The sequence below is a fragment of the Oncorhynchus kisutch genome, unplaced genomic scaffold, assembly GCF_002021735.2.
Source record: "Oncorhynchus kisutch isolate 150728-3 unplaced genomic scaffold, Okis_V2 scaffold3147, whole genome shotgun sequence".
Classification (NCBI taxonomy): Eukaryota; Metazoa; Chordata; class Actinopteri; order Salmoniformes; family Salmonidae; genus Oncorhynchus; species Oncorhynchus kisutch.
The window spans coordinates 11,505-26,942 of record NW_022265092.1 but is presented as its reverse complement, the minus strand read 5'-3'; the positions used below and the strand labels follow the sequence as shown (position 1 = coordinate 26,942).

At 47.4% G+C, this 15,438-nt stretch overlaps 1 protein-coding gene across 1 annotated transcript in view; it reads left to right on the top strand.

Annotated features, from left to right (window-relative positions):
- The window catches only part of LOC109885809 (AT-rich interactive domain-containing protein 5B), a 114,833-nt gene extending 104,504 nt beyond the window's left edge, over window positions 1-10,329 (top strand). Inside the window, exon 10 of the mRNA XM_031820243.1 lies at window positions 7,457-10,329. Within this exon, the coding sequence (XP_031676103.1) occupies window positions 7,457-10,147 (2,691 nt within the window). The 3' untranslated portion in view covers window positions 10,148-10,329. The remainder of the gene's footprint in view (window positions 1-7,456) is intronic.
- The last annotated feature ends 5,109 nt before the right edge of the window (window positions 10,330-15,438 follow it).

Here is a 15,438-nt window from a genome sequence, read left to right as displayed (position 1 = left end):
AGCAAACCACCATAGTCCCAGTGCCTTAAAACACCAAGGTAACCTGCCTAAATGACTACAGACCCGTAGCACGTGCAGTCATGAAGTGCATTGAAAGGCTGGTAATGACTCACATTAACACCATTATCCCAGAAACCCTAGACCCACTCCAATTTGCATACCGCCCCAACAGATCCACAAATGATGCAATATCTATTGCATGCCGGACTGCCAATTCCCACCTGGACAAAAGGAACACCTACAGTTGAAGTTTACATACACCTTCACCAAATACATTTAAACTCAGTTTTTCACAATGCCTGACATTTAATCCTAGTAAAAATGTACTGTCTTAGGTCAGTTAGGATCACCACTTTATTTTAAGAATGTGAAATGTCAGAATAATAGTAGAGAGAAGGATTTATTTCAGCTTTTATTTCTTTCATCACATTCCCAGTGGGTCAGAAGTATACATACACTCAATTAGTATTTGGTAGCATTGCCTTTTAAATTGTTTAACTTGAGTCAAACTTTTCGGGTAGCCTTCCACAAGCTTCCCACAAAACGTTGGGTGAATTTTGGCCCATTCCTCCTGACAGAGCTGGTGTAACTGAGTCAGGTTTGTAGGCCTCCTTGCTCGCACACGCTTTTTCAGTTCTGCCCTTAAATTTTCTATAGGATTGAGGTCAGGGCTTTGTGATGGCCTCTCCGATACCTTGACTTTGTTGTCCTTAAGCCATTTTGCCACAACTTTGGAAGTATGCTTGGTGTCATTGTCCATTTGGAAGACCCATTTGCGACCAAGCTTTAACTTCCTGACTGATGCCTTGAGATGTTGCTTCAATATATCCACACAATTGTCCCCCCTCATGATGCCATCTATTTTGTGAAGTGCACCAGTCCCTAACGCAGCAAAGAACCCCCACAAATTGATGCTGCCACCCCCTGTGCTTCACTGTTGGGATGGTGTTCTTCGGCTTGCAAATCTCCCCCTTTTTCCTCCAAACACAACGATGGTCATTATGGCCAAACATTTTTTCATCAGACCAGAGGACATTTCTCCAAAAAGTACGAGCTTTGTCCCCATGTGCAGTTGCAAACCGTAGTCTGGATTTTTTATGGCGGTTTTGGAGCAGTGGCTTCTTCCTTGCTGAGCAGCCTTTCAGGACTCATTGTATTGTGGATATAGATACTTTTGTACCTGTTTCCTCCAGCATCTTCACAAGGTCCTTTGCTGTTGCTCTGGGATTGATTTGCACTTTTCGCACCAAAGTACGTTCATTTCAAGGAGACAGAACGCGTCTCCTTCCTGAGCGGCTGTGTGGTCCCATGGTGTTTATACTTGCACACTATTGTTTGTACAGATGAACGTGGTACCTTCAGGTGTTTGGAAATTGCTACCAATGATGAACCAGACTTGTGGAGGTCTACAAAACAAATTCTGAGGTCTTGGCTGATTTCGTTTGATTTTCCCATGATGTCAAGCAAAGAGGCACTGAGTTTGAAGGTAGGCCTTGAAATACATCCACAGGTACACCTCCAATTGACTCAAATGATGTCAATTAGCCTATCAGAAGCTTCTAACGCCATGACATCATTTTCTGGAATTTTCAGAGCTTTTTAAAGACACAGTCAACTTAGTGTATGTAAACTTCTGACCCACTGGAATTGTGATACAGTGAATTACAAGTGAAATAATGTGTCTGTAAACAGCTGTTGGAAAAATTACTTGTCATGCACAAATTAGATGTCCTAACCGACTTTCCAAAACTATAGTTTGTTAACCAGAAATTTGTGGAGTGGTTGAAAAATGAGTTTTAATGACTCCAACCTAAGTGTATGTAAACTTCCGACTTCAACTGTATGTAAGAATGCTATTCATTGACTACATCTGTGTTCAACACCATAGTGCCCTCAAGGCTCATCACTAAGCTAAGGACCCTGGTTCTAAACACCTCCCTCTGCAACTGGATCCTGGACTTCCTGACAGGCCGCCCCCGTGTGTTAAGGGTAGGTAACAACACATCCACCATGCTGATCCTCAACACTGGAGCCCCTCAAGGTTCGTGCTCAGTCCCCTCAAGCACGACTCCAACAACATTACGTTTTCCGATGACACAACAGTGGTAGGCCTGATCACCAACAACGATGAGAGCCTATAGGGAGGAGGTCAGAGACCTGGCAGTGTGGTGCCAGGATAAAATCCTCTCCCTCAACGCGATCAAGACAAAGGAGATGATTGTGGACTACAGGAAAAGGAGGGCCGAGGACTCCCCCATTCTCATAGACAGGGCTGTAGTGGATCAGGTTGAGAGCTTCAAGTTCCTTGGTGTCCACATCACCAACACATTTTCATGGTCCAAACACACCAAGACAGTCATGGAGGGCACGACAACGCCTATTCCCCTCAGGAGACTGAAAAGATTTGGCATGGGACCTCAGATCCTCAAAAAGTTCTAGATCTACACCATCGAGAGCTTCCTGACTGATTGCATCACCGCCTGGTATTGCAACTGCTCAGCCTCCGACCGCAGCCTCCACATTGACTCTGTACGGGTACCCCTTGTATATAGCCTCCAAATGGACTCTGTACCGGTACCCCATGTATATAGCCTCCACATTGACTCTGTACCGGTACCCCCTGTATATAGCCTCCACATGGACTCTACCTGTACCCCATGTATATAGCCTCCACATTGAAATCTGGTTTCCCAATGAAAACTCATTGAATAGACAGTGACCTCAAAAAAATTAAAATCTGAATGGTTTGTCCTCGGGGTTTTGCCTGCTACATACGTTCTGTTATACTCACAGACATGATTCAAACAGTTTTAGAAACGTCAGAGTGTTTTCTATCCAAATCTACTAATAATATACATATCTTATATTCTGGGGATGAGTAGCAGGAAGTTGAATTGGGGCACGCTATTTATCCAAAAGTGCAAATGCTGCCCCCTATCCCGAAGAAGTTTTAAGGGCTTGTAAGTAAGCATTTCACAGTGACCTGTTCTATTGGGTACATGTGACAAATACAATTTGATTTGATTTTGATTTGAGAGTCAGCAGACCTGAAAGGACCTGTCAGTCAGTCCACCAGCCCTCCAGCTCCCTACAACCCTACCACCCTAGAGTTCAGAGGTCAGGGGTTAGAGGTTACCCACCACTTCTGCCCACAGCTGAAGGGAATGTCCTCACAGTGTTATTACCATGGAAACAGTGCAATCTGATTTCTACACAAGGGGAGAGAAGACCTGCCCATAGGGTCCTGGTGAAAAGTAGTGCACTATAAAAGGAACAGGGTGCTGTTTGGGACACATTTCTGCTTGAGGCTGATCCCTGTGGTTAAAGTGGCAGCATTGTGGTGTCAACACTAAGCCTTGAGGCTGAAGCCCTGTGGTTAAAGTGGCAGCATTGTGGTGTCAACACTAAGCCTTGAGGCTGAAGCCCTGTGGTTAAAGTGGTAGCATTGTGGTGTCAACACTAAGCCTTGAGGTTGATCCCTGTGGTTAAAGTGGCAGCATTGTGGTGTCAACACTAAGCCTTGAGGTTGATCCCTGTGGTTAAAGTGGCAGCATTCTGGAGTCAACACTAAGCCTCAGCGGATCTCACAGGGTGCTTAGCAGCAGGGTCACGTGTCTGTCAGAAATATATGATTATGAACTCTACTTAAGTCCGACTGGCCGAGTCATTTGATATCAGCAATTTGCAAACAGAGCCCAGGGTTTATTTCTCCAGGAATGATTTCAGACCGCAGAGGCTTATTCTGCCGAGCTCCACATCTCCACAAACCCTCTGTTGGTCTGTTGATGGCAACAGTTCATTAGAGAGGAGAAGAGGGAGACTGGTGGATTGGACTGTGCATGTAAACGTTATTCAGTACTACCTCTGTAGTGTGTATTGGTGGTCTGGTTCCTAACTGTCCGTGTGCCAGTAAACCCCCTGTAAACTCTTAATATTACCTCTATAATGGACTCTGGTTCCTGACTGTCCCCTGTGTCTGATGTCTGTCTGGTTCCTAACTGTCCTCTGTCTGTTATCTGTCTGGTTCCTAACTGTCCTCTGTGTCTGATGTCTGTCTGGTTCCTAACTGTCCTCTGTGTCTGTTGTCTGTCTGGTTCATAACTGTCCTCTGTGTCTGTTGTCTGTTTAGTTCCTGACTGTCCTCTGTGTCAGTTGTCTCTCTGGTTTCTAACTGTCCTCTGTGTCTGTTGTCTGTCTGGTTCATAACTGTCCTCTGTGTCTGTTGTCTGTCTGGTTCATAACTGTCCTCTGTGTCTGTTGTCTGTTTAGTTCCTGACTGTCCTCTGTGTCTGTTGTCTCTCTGGTTCCTAACTGTCCTCTGTGTCTGTTGTCTCTCTGGTTCCTAACTGTCCTCTGTGTCTGTTGTCTGTCTGGTTCATAACTGTCCTCTGTGTCTGTTGTCTGTTTAGTTCCTGACTGTCCTCTGTGTCAGTTGTCTCTCTGGTTTCTAACTGTCCTCTGTGTCTGTTGTCTGTCTGGTTCCTAACTGTCCTCTGTCTGTTGTCTGTCTGGTTCCTAACTGCCCTCTGTGTCTGTTGTCTGTTCAGTTCCTGACTGTCCTCTGTGTCAGTTGTCTCTCTGGTTCCTAACTGTCCTCTGTGTCTGTCTCTCTGGTTCCTAACTGTCCTCTGTGTCTGTTGTCTGTCTGGTTCATAACTGTCCTCTGTGTCTGCTGTCTGTCTGGTTCCTAACTGTCCTCTGTCTGTTATCTGTAGGTTCCTAACTGTCCTCTGTCTGTTATCTGTCTGGTTCCTAACGTTCCTCTGTGTCTGTTGTCTGTCTGGTTCCTTACTGTCCTCTGTCTGTTATCTGTCTGGTTCCTAACTGTCCTCTGTCTGTTATCTGTCTGGTTCCTAACTGTCCTCTGTGTCTGTTGTCTCTCTGGTTCCTAACTGTCCTCTGTGTCTGTTGTCTCTCTGGTTCCTAACTGTCCTCTGTGTCTGTTGTCTGTCTGGTTCATAACTGTCCTCTGTGTCTGCTGTCTGTCTGGTTCCTAACTGTCCTCTGTCTGTTATCTGTAGGTTCCTAACTGTCCTCTGTCTGTTATCTGTCTAGTTCCTTACTGTCCTCTGTCTGTTATCTGTCTGGTTCCTAACTGTCCTCTGTGTCTGTTGTCTCTCTGGTTCCTAACTGTCCTCTGTGTCTGTTGTCTCTCTGGTTCCTAACTGTCCTCTGTGTCTGTTGTCTGTCTGGTTCATAACTGTCCTCTGTGTCTGCTGTCTGTCTGGTTCCTAACTGTCCTCTGTCTGTTATCTGTAGGTTCCTAACTGTCCTCTGTCTGTTATCTGTCTAGTTCCTAACTGTCCTCTGTGTCTGTCGTCTGTCTGGTTCCTTACTGTCCTCTGTGTCTGTTGTCTCTCTGGTTCCTAACTGTCCTCTGTGTCTGTTGTCTCTCTGGTTCAAAACTGTCCTCTGTGTCTGTTGTCTGTCTGGTTCATAACTGTCCTCTGTGTCTGTTGTCTGTTTAGTTCCTGACTGTCCTCTGTGTCGTCTCTCTGGTTCCTAACTGTCCTCCGTGTCTGTTGTCTCTCTGGTTCCTAACTGTCCTCTGTGTCTGTTGTCTGTCTGGTTCATAACTGTCCTCTGTCTGTTATCTGTAGGTTCCTAACTGTCCTCTGTCTGTTGTCTCTCTGGTTCCTAACTGCCCTCTGTGTCTGTTGTCTCTCTGGTTCCTAACTGTCCTCTGTGTCTGTTGTCTCTCTGGTTCATAACTGTCCTCTGTGTCTGTTGTCTGTCTGGTTCATAACTGTCCTCTGTGTCTGTTGTCTCTCTGGTTCATAACTGTCCTCTGTGTATGTTGTCTCTCTGGTTCAAAACTGTCCTCTGTGTCTGTTGTCTGTCTGGTTCATAACTGTCCTCTGTGTCTGTTGTCTGTTTAGTTCCTGACTGTCCTCTGTGTCGTCTCTCTGGTTCCTAACTGTCCTCCGTGTCTGTTGTCTCTCTGGTTCCTAACTGTCCTCTGTGTCTGTTGTCTGTCTGGTTCATAACTGTCCTCTGTCTGTTATCTGTAGGTTCCTAACTGTCCTCTGTCTGTTGTCTCTCTGGTTCATAACTGTCCTCTGTGTCTGTTGTCTCTCTGGTTCATAACTGTCCTCTGTGTCTGTTGTCTGTCTGGTTCATAACTGTCCTCTGTGTCTGTTGTCTCTCTGGTTCATAACTGTCCTCTGTGTCTGTTGTCTGTCTGGTTCATAACTGTCCTCTGTGTCTGTTGTCTCTCTGGTTCCTAACTGTCCTCTGTGTCTGTTGTCTGTCTGGTTCATAACTGTCCTCTGTGTCTGTTGTCTGTTTAGTTCCTGACTGTCCTCTGTGTCTGATGTCTGTCTGGTTCCTAACTGTCCTCTGTCTGTTATCTGTCTGGTTCCTAACTGTCCTCTGTGTCTGTTGTCTGTCTGGTTCCTTACTGTCCTCTGTCTGTTGTCTCTCTGGTTCCTAACTGTCCTCTGTGTCTGTTGTCTGTCTGGTTCATAACTGTCCTCTGTGTCTGTTGTCTCTCTGGTTCCTAACTGTCCTCTGTGTCTGTTGTCTGTCTGGTTCATAACTGTCCTCTGTGTCTGTAGGTTCCTAACTGTCCTCTGTGTCTGTTATCTGTCTGGTTCCTAACTGTCCTCTGTGTCTGTTGTCTGTTTAGTTCCTGACTGTCCTCTGTATCTGTTGTCTCTCTGGTTCCTAACTGTCCTCTGTCTGTTGTCTGTCTGGTTCATAACTGTCCTCTGTGTCTGTTGTCTGTCTGGTTCATAACTGTCCTCTGTGTCTGTTGTCTGTTTAGTTCCTGACTGTCCTCTGTATCTGTTGTCTCTCTGGTTCCTAACTGTCCTCTGTCTGTTGTCTGTCTGGTTCATAACTGTCCTCTGTGTCTGTTGTCTGTTTAGTTCATAACTGTCCTCTGTGTCTGTTGTCTGTCTGGTTCATAACTGTCCTCTGTGTCTGTTGTCTCTCTGGTTCATAACTGTCCTCTGTGTCTGTTGTCTCTCTGGTTCATAACTGTCCTCTGTGTCTGTTGTCTCTCTGGTTCATAACTGTCCTCTGTGTCTGTTGTCTGTCTGGTTCAAAACTGTCCTCTGTGTCTGTTGTCTGTCTGGTTCATAACTGTCCTCTGTGTCTGTTGTCTGTTTAGTTCCTGACTGTCCTCTGTGGCTGTTTTCTCTCTGGTTCCTAACTGTCCTCTGTGTCTGTTGTCTGTTTAGTTCCAGACTGTCCTCTGTGTCTGTTGTCTGTCTGGTTCCTAACTGTCCCCTGTCTGTTATCTGTAGGTTCCTAACTGTCCTCTGTCTGTTATCTGTCTGGTTCCTAACTGTCCTCTGTGTCTGTTGTCTGTTTGGTTCCTTACTGTCCTCTGTCTGTTGTCTGTCTGGTTCCTAACTGTCCTCTGTGGCTGTTGTCTCTCTGGTTCCTAACTGTCCTCTGTGTCTGTTGTCTGTTTAGTTCCTAACTGTCCTCTGTGTCTGTTGTGTTGCAGGAGTGTGAGGAGAAGGAAAGTAGTCCGGAGGAGGAGGGAGTCAAGGTGAAGCAGGAGGTGCCCCTGCCGGCTGGTGAGGTGAGCAGGAGCACCAGTGAGGAGGAGGAGGAGGAGCCAGTAGCGGTCTGCATCAAGGAGAGGGTTCTACACCAAGGAGTTTCCTGGGAGAACAAAGAGAAGCCACCTTCAGACACCACTACACTCCACTTCTTCCCTGTAGACACTCCCACTCCAATAAACCACTCCCACCCTCAGGACCAATGGCAAAAGGAGCTGCCTGACTATTGCAACCCATGTCCCCAGGCCAGGCTGGACCAGTCTGGGTTGACTGAGGAGCCCCAGGGCCCTTACCCTGGCATGGTGGGCATAGTGGAGGTGGTGCTCCCCATTCGGCAGAGGTCCCTACAGTCCCCCAGGGCTCCAGAGGACACCACAGACAGAGAACAGCTCCCTGGACAGGACCACTCCTGTTACAGATACTCTACTATACTCTACCCAGGCAGAGCCCATCCTGGACCTGGCATCAACCATCCAGACACCAACCATTCAGGCACCAACCCTGGCATCAACCATCCAGGCACCAACCCTGGCACCAACCCTGGCATCAACCATCCAGGCACCAACCCTGGCATCAACCATCCAGGCATCAACCATCCAGGCACCAACCATCCAGGCACCAACTCTGGCACCAACCATCCAGGCACCAACCATCCAGGCACCAACCATCCAGGCATCAACCATCCAGGCACCAACTCTGGCACCAACCATCCAGGCACCAACTCTGGCACCAACCTTACAGGCACCAATCCTGGCACCAACCATCCAGGCACCAACCATCCTGGCACCAACCCTGGCAACAACTCTGACACCAACCACCCAGGCACCATGTCTGATCTAGCCAAGAAGAAGCTGCTCTCTCAGGTCAATGGGAACGCCCCTGGGCCATCTCTGCCCAATCACTACACCATTGGCCCACCCCCACCCCTCATCAACACAAGCCTGGCTATTGGCAACGCAGAGGAGTCGGCCAGTCAGCCAATAGCAGGCTGTCAGGGTTCCTGCAGCACAGACACAGCTGTGGTCAAACGTCCGTCTGTCATCCAGCATGCCCAGAGCTTCAAGCCGCTGTTCTGCGAGACAGGGGACAGGAGGGAGAGGGAGGGCCTGAACAGGAACATGTATAAACCAGGGGAACCCTACTCACCCTGTGACCTGACCCAGCACCATCCCCTATCCGATCCATCCCCCCAGACTATACACCATCCCCTATCCCATCCACCCCCCGAGACTAGACACCATCCCCAGCCCCACCCTAACTCTCCCTATGACCTGACCCAGCCCCACCCTAACTCTCCCTGTGACCTGACCCAGCCCCACCCTAACTCTCCCTATGACCTGACCCAGCCCCACCCTAACTCTACCTATGACCTATACCTACGGTGTCCTGAGACGCCCCAACCTGGCCACATTACCAGATTCCTGACTGACTTCTCCCACCCCCTCCACCCCCAGAACCTCCACCGTTTGTACAACCATACAGAGACACACGCCAGCCAGTTCATCAGCAGCAGGGAGAGGGAGACAGCCTTACCCAGGGACTGTGAGGCTGCGCCTGGCCCGGGAGGGCCGCGGTTCCCCTCCTCTAAACACCCCGACACAATGGGTCTGGGGGGCTACTGTGCCCGTATAAACCCCCTGACCCCCAACCTAACCCCTCACACACTAAGAGACATGACATCTCTCGTACAGACAAGCTCAGAAGACCAACCCACAGACTTAAGTCTTCCCAAGTCCTCTCCTCACAAACCTACCCCCTCCACTGCCACCCCCTCCCTTCACAACAACCCCCACCCCCTCATGCCCCTCCAGGATACTGGGAGGTTCTGTAGAGTCCCCCCCATGACCATGTCCTCCAGCCCCAGACAGCCTGCAGACCCCCAGCCTAACCCCAGGGGGAAGACCCTGAATGGCCAGAGAGGAGGATGGGAGGACCAGGGGCTGGGACACAAGATGGAGGAGCTAAACAGACCCATCCTAGGCACCAAGAATACGTCCAGACCCCAGAACAACGTGTGCACGGCGCACCCACTGAAGAGGAGTCTGGAGGAGCGGGAGAACGGGCCCCCAGAGAGGAAGATCAGAGCTGTCACTCCCATGCACTCTTCCTCCTCATCCTGTACAATCAGGGACAGAGACAGGGAGGGCCACTCGGAGTGGAAGGTCAGGACCCCAGCGCTGGAGGGGGTGGTACCAGCCGACCCCCAGCCAGCCCCGGCCCACAGTCTCCACCTACACATCAACTCCTTTGTGGAAGGACACAAGTTCCCCTTCCACTCCTCCCCCCTGTTCCCCGAGGGCCTCTACCCAGAGGCCTTCATCTCTCAGATCCAGGATATGTGTGAGGGCCTGGGCCCCCACAGGCCCCTGGGGTACCACCCCCTACAGTACCTGAAGAACCAGGCCGGCCTCTCTCCTCTGGTCCCGCCCTTCGCTTTCCACTCCTTCATGATGCAAAGACAGGCTCACAGCCCCGCCCACATGTACCGGCACCCTATGGGAGCCTCGTATGGGGAACTGTTGCATCATGGTCTACACCCCATGTCTTCCATGTCTGCCCTCAACACACAGCAACACCCAGACATCAGCCCCTCACAGCTCTCCTCTGTCAAACCAAACACCAAACTATCATAATCCTAACCCGCCCTTCAGAGCCTCACAGCTCTCCTCTGTCCATCCCAACACCAAACTATCCTAACTCAACCACTCCCTACAGACAAGTCAGAAGTTTACATACACCTCAGCCAAATACATTTAAACTCAGTTTTTCACAATTCCAGACGTTTAATCCTAGTAAAAATTCCCTGTCTTATGTCAGTTAGAATCACCCCTTTATTTTAAGAATGTGAAATGTCAGAATAATAGTAGTCAGAATTATAGTAGAGAATTCTTTATTTAACCTTTTATTTCTTTCATCACATTCCCAGTGGGTCAGAAGTTTACGTACACTCAATTAGTATTTGGTAGCATTGCCTTTAAATTGTTTAAACTTGGGTCAAATGTTTCGGGTAGCCTTCCACATGCTTCCCACAAAAAGTTAGGAAGAATGGGCCAAAATTTACCCAACAGAGCTGGTGTGATGGCCGCTCCAATATGTTGACTTTGTTGTCCTTAAGCCATTTTGCCAAAACTTTGGAAGTATGTTTGGGGTCATTGTTCATTTGGAAGACCCATTTGCGACCAAGCTTTAACTTCCTGACTGATGTCTTAAGATGTTGCTTCAATATATCCACATAATTTTCCATCCTCATGATTTCATCTGTTTTGTGAAGTGCACCAGTCCCTCCTGCAGCAAAACACCCCCACAACGTGATGCTGCTTCACGGTTGGGATGGTGTTCTTTGGCTTGCAAATCTCCCCCTTTTTCCTCCAAACACAACAATGGTCATTATGGCCAAACAGTTCTATTTTTGTTTCATCAGACCAGAGGACATTTCTCCAAAAAGTACAATCTTTGTCCCCATGTGCAGTTGCAAACCGTAGTCTGGATTTTTTTATGGCAGTTTTGGAGCAGTGGCTTCTTCCTTGCTGAGCAGCCTTTCAGGACTCATTGTATTGTGGATATAGATACTTTTGTACCTGTTTCCTCCAGCATCTTCACAAGGTCCTTTGATCTGGGATTGATTTGCACTTTTTGCACCAAAGTACGTTCATCTCTAGGAGACAGAACGCGTCTCCTTCCTGAGCGGTATGACGGCTGTGTGGTCCCATGGTGTTTATACTTGCGTACTATTGTTTGTACAGAGGAACGTGGTACCTTCAGGTGTTTGGAAATGTCTCCCAAGGATGAACCAGACTTGTGGAGGTCTACAATTTTTTTCTGAGGTCTTGGCTGATTTCTCTTGATCTTCCCATGATGTCAAGCGAAGAGGCACTGAGTTTGAAGGTAGGCGGCCTTGAAACACATCCACAGATACACCTCCAATTGACTCAGATTATGTCAATTAGCCTATCAGAAGCTTCTAAAGCCTTGACATAATTTTCTGGAATTTTCCAAGTTGTTTAAAGGCACAGTCAACTTAGTGTATGTAAACTTCTGACCCACTGGAATTGTGATACAGTGAATTATAAATGAAATAATCTGTCTGTTAACAATTGTTGGAAAAATTACTTGTGTTATGCACAAAGTAGATGTCCTAACCAACTTGCCAAAACTATAGTTTGTTAAACAAGAAATGTGTGGAGTGGTTGAGAAATGAGTTTTAATGACTCCAACCTAAGTGTATGTAAACTAGTTTTAATGACTCCAACCGAAGTGTATGTAAACTAGTTTTAATGACTCCAACCTAAGTGTATGTAAACTAGTTTTAATGACTCCAACCGAAGTGTATGTAAACTTCAGACTTCAACTGTGTTCCTACAAACTATCCTAACTCAACCATTCCCTACAGACACAGGTATCCCAGCTGATGCAATTAGATAACAGATACCAAGATATGGTTTACTCCCTAGTGTTTCTTAGAGCTGGGAACCATCTAAATATTTTTACAAGTTTACCATTTGCACATATTTCTGAAAACGTGCCAACTGGGTTAACTGGGATAACTGGGCCAACTGGGATAACTGGGCCAACTGGGATAACTGGGATAACTGGGCCAACTGGGTTAACTGGGCCAACTGGGATAACTGGGCCAACTGGGATAACTGGGATAACTGGGCCAACTGGGTTAACTGGGCCAACTGGGTTAACTGAGATAACTGGGCCAACTGGGATAACTGGTATAACTGGGCCAACTGGGATAACTGGTATAACTGGGCCAACTGGGATAACTGGTATAACTGGGCCAACTGGGATAACTGGGTTAACTGGGCCAACTGGGTTAACTGGGATAACTGGGCCAACTGGGATAACTGGGCCAACTGGGATAACTGGGATAACTGGGCCAACTGGGTTAACTGGGATAACTGGGCCAACTGGGATAACTGGTATAACTGGGCCAACTGGGATAACTGGTATAACTGGGCCAACTGGGTTAACTGGGACAACTGGGTTAACTGGGATAACTGGGCCAACTGGGATAACTGGGCCAACTGGGATAACTGGGCCAACTGGGTTAACTGGGATAACTGGGCCAACTGGGATAACTGGTATACCTGGGCCAACTGGGATAACTGGTATAACTGGGATAACTGGGTTAACTGGGCCAACTGGGATAACTGGTATACCTGGGCCAACTGGGATAACTGGTATAACTGGGCCAACTGGGATAACTGGGTTAACTGGGCCAACTGGGTTAACTGGGTTAACTGGGCCAACTGGGTTAACTGGGATAACTGGGCCAACTGGGATAACTGGGCCAACTGGGTTAACTGGGATAACTGGGATAACTGGGATAACTGGGTTAACTGGGCCAACTGGGGCAACTGGGTTAACTGGGATAACTGGGCCAACTGGGATAACTGGGATAACTGGGCCAACTGGGTTAACTGTGTCTTGGCCAATGCCGTGTGGAATGTGTTAAAAAGATGACAGAGGTGCTTGTACAGAAACAAAAAGGATTATTAGCTGCAACACTGTGTTATATTCACTGGCTACTGTAACTGTTGACTGGGTGTTGGAGAGGAGGGAGAGAGGAGCAGGGAGAGGAGGAGGAGGGGGAGGAAGAGGAGGGAGAGAGGAGGAGGAGGAGGCGGGAGAGGAGGAGGACGAGGGGGAGGAAGAGGAGGGAGAGAGGAGGAGGACGAGGGGGAGGAAGAGGGAGAGAGGAGGAGGTAGAGGAGGAGGGAGAGGAGGAGAGGGAGAGGGGAGAGAGGAGGCGGAAGAGGAGGAGGAGAAGGAGGAGGATGGGGAGAGGAGGGAGAGGGGGAGAGGAGGATGAGGGGGGAGAGGGAGAGGAGGAAGAGGAGGAGGAGGAGGAAGAAGAGGAGGAGGAAGAGGAGGAGGAAGAGGAGGAGGAGAAAAAGTGGAGGAGCAAGAGGAGGAGGAGGAAGAGAGTTGAGGAGGAGGATATGGTGCAATATCAAGGACTACTTTCAGAGTCAGAAACTGACTTTATTTTCTGCAGCTATTTCATTGTGATCTATGTAAACTCAGAGGAAATATTTCAGGAGCTTGACCACAGTTATTAAAGACTCAGCCGGAGCACATTAAGACTTGAGGAGCACTTAGTTAAGCACACAAACCAAGTCCTTACTGATGGTTCAACCAGAGGACGCCTTGTACTCTGAATCTGTTGGACATTTTAATGAAGACTGCGAAGACGACAATCATTTGAAACTGTTTTTCTGAAATTATGCATAACATTTTTAAAAAATGTTGCCAGCATAAAAGGTTGGGTTTGAAAATAACGGAGGACAGTATTCAATCAAAACCTGTAACTGGATTTCCGTACATCAAAAAGGATTCCATAAATCAAACTATCCAATCCAAGATTTCAATAAACCCATGAAACAAAATGAACATTTATGTTTTAGACTTTCCTTGAAAATGTGGTGACCAGTTTTAATTGAATAGTTCCCTAGCAACACAATCTCACCATGGGTAGTCCATATTTCAGATGTGTGTTGGGAATGAAAACAAAATGTTTGGGGTAATATGGATTGTATATTTGCTCCAACAGTGTTTGGAGAAACACTCAAGGTTGCTATGTAATGTTTCTTAAATGAGCAATAAACTATTTTATAACGTAACAAAAGGCTACAGTCTTTTATTCAAATAAAATAATTCATGTGATCACATTTTTATTTCCACATTTAGCCGTGACTAGAACACTTAGTCTGCATCCCAAATGGCTTCCTGTTCCCTATAGTGCCTTCAGAAGTACTGACTTATTCCACATTTAGCCGTGACTAGAACACTTAGTCTGCATCCCAAATGGCTTCCTGTTCCCTATAGTGCCTTCAGAAGTACTGACTTATTCCACATTTAGCCGTGACTAGAACACTTAGTCTGCATCCCAAATGGCTTCCTGTTCCCTATAGTGCCTTCAGAAGTACTGACTTATTCCACATTTAGCCGTGACTAGAACACTTAGTCTGCATCCCAAATGGCTTCCTGTTCCCTATAGTGCCTTCAGAAGTACTGACTTATTCCACATTTAGCCGTGACTAGAACACTTAGGCTGAATCCCAAATGGCTTCCTGTTCCCTATAGTGCCTTCAGAAGTACTGACTTATTCCACATTTAGCCGTGACTAGAACACTTAGTCTGCATCCCAAATGGCTTCCTGTTCCCTATAGTGCCTTCAGAAGTACTGACTTATTCCACATTTAGCCATGACTAGAACACTTATTCTGCATCCCAAATGGCTTCCTGTTCCCTATAGTGCCTTCAGAAGTACTGACTTATTCCACATTTAGCCCGTGACTAGAACACTTATTCTGCATCCCAAATGGCTTCCTGTTCCCTATAGTGCCTTCAGAAGTACTGACTTATTCCACATTTAGCCGTGACTAGAACACTTAGTCTGCATCCCAAATGGCTTCCTGTTCCCTATAGTGCCTTCAGAAGTACTGACTTATTCCACATTTAGCCGTGACTAGAACACTTAGTCTGCATCCCAAATGGCTTCCTGTTCCCTATAGTGCCTTCAGAAGTACTGACTTATTCCACATTTAGCCGTGACTAGAACACTTAGTCTGCATCCCAAATGGCTTCCTGTTCCCTATAGTGCCTTCAGAAGTACTGACTTATTCCACATTTAGCCGTGACTAGAACACTTAGTCTGCATCCCAAATGGCTTCCTGTTCCCTATAGTGCCTTCAGAAGTACTGACTTATTCCACATTTAGCCGTGACTAGAACACTTAGTCTGCATCCCAAATGGCTTCCTGTTCCCTATAGTGCCTTCAGAAGTACTGACTTATTCCACATTTAGCCGTGACTAGAACACTTAGGCTGAATCCCAAATGGCTTCCTGTTCCCTATAGTGCCTTCAGAAGTACTGACTTATTCCACATTTAGCTGTGACTAGAACACTTAGGCTG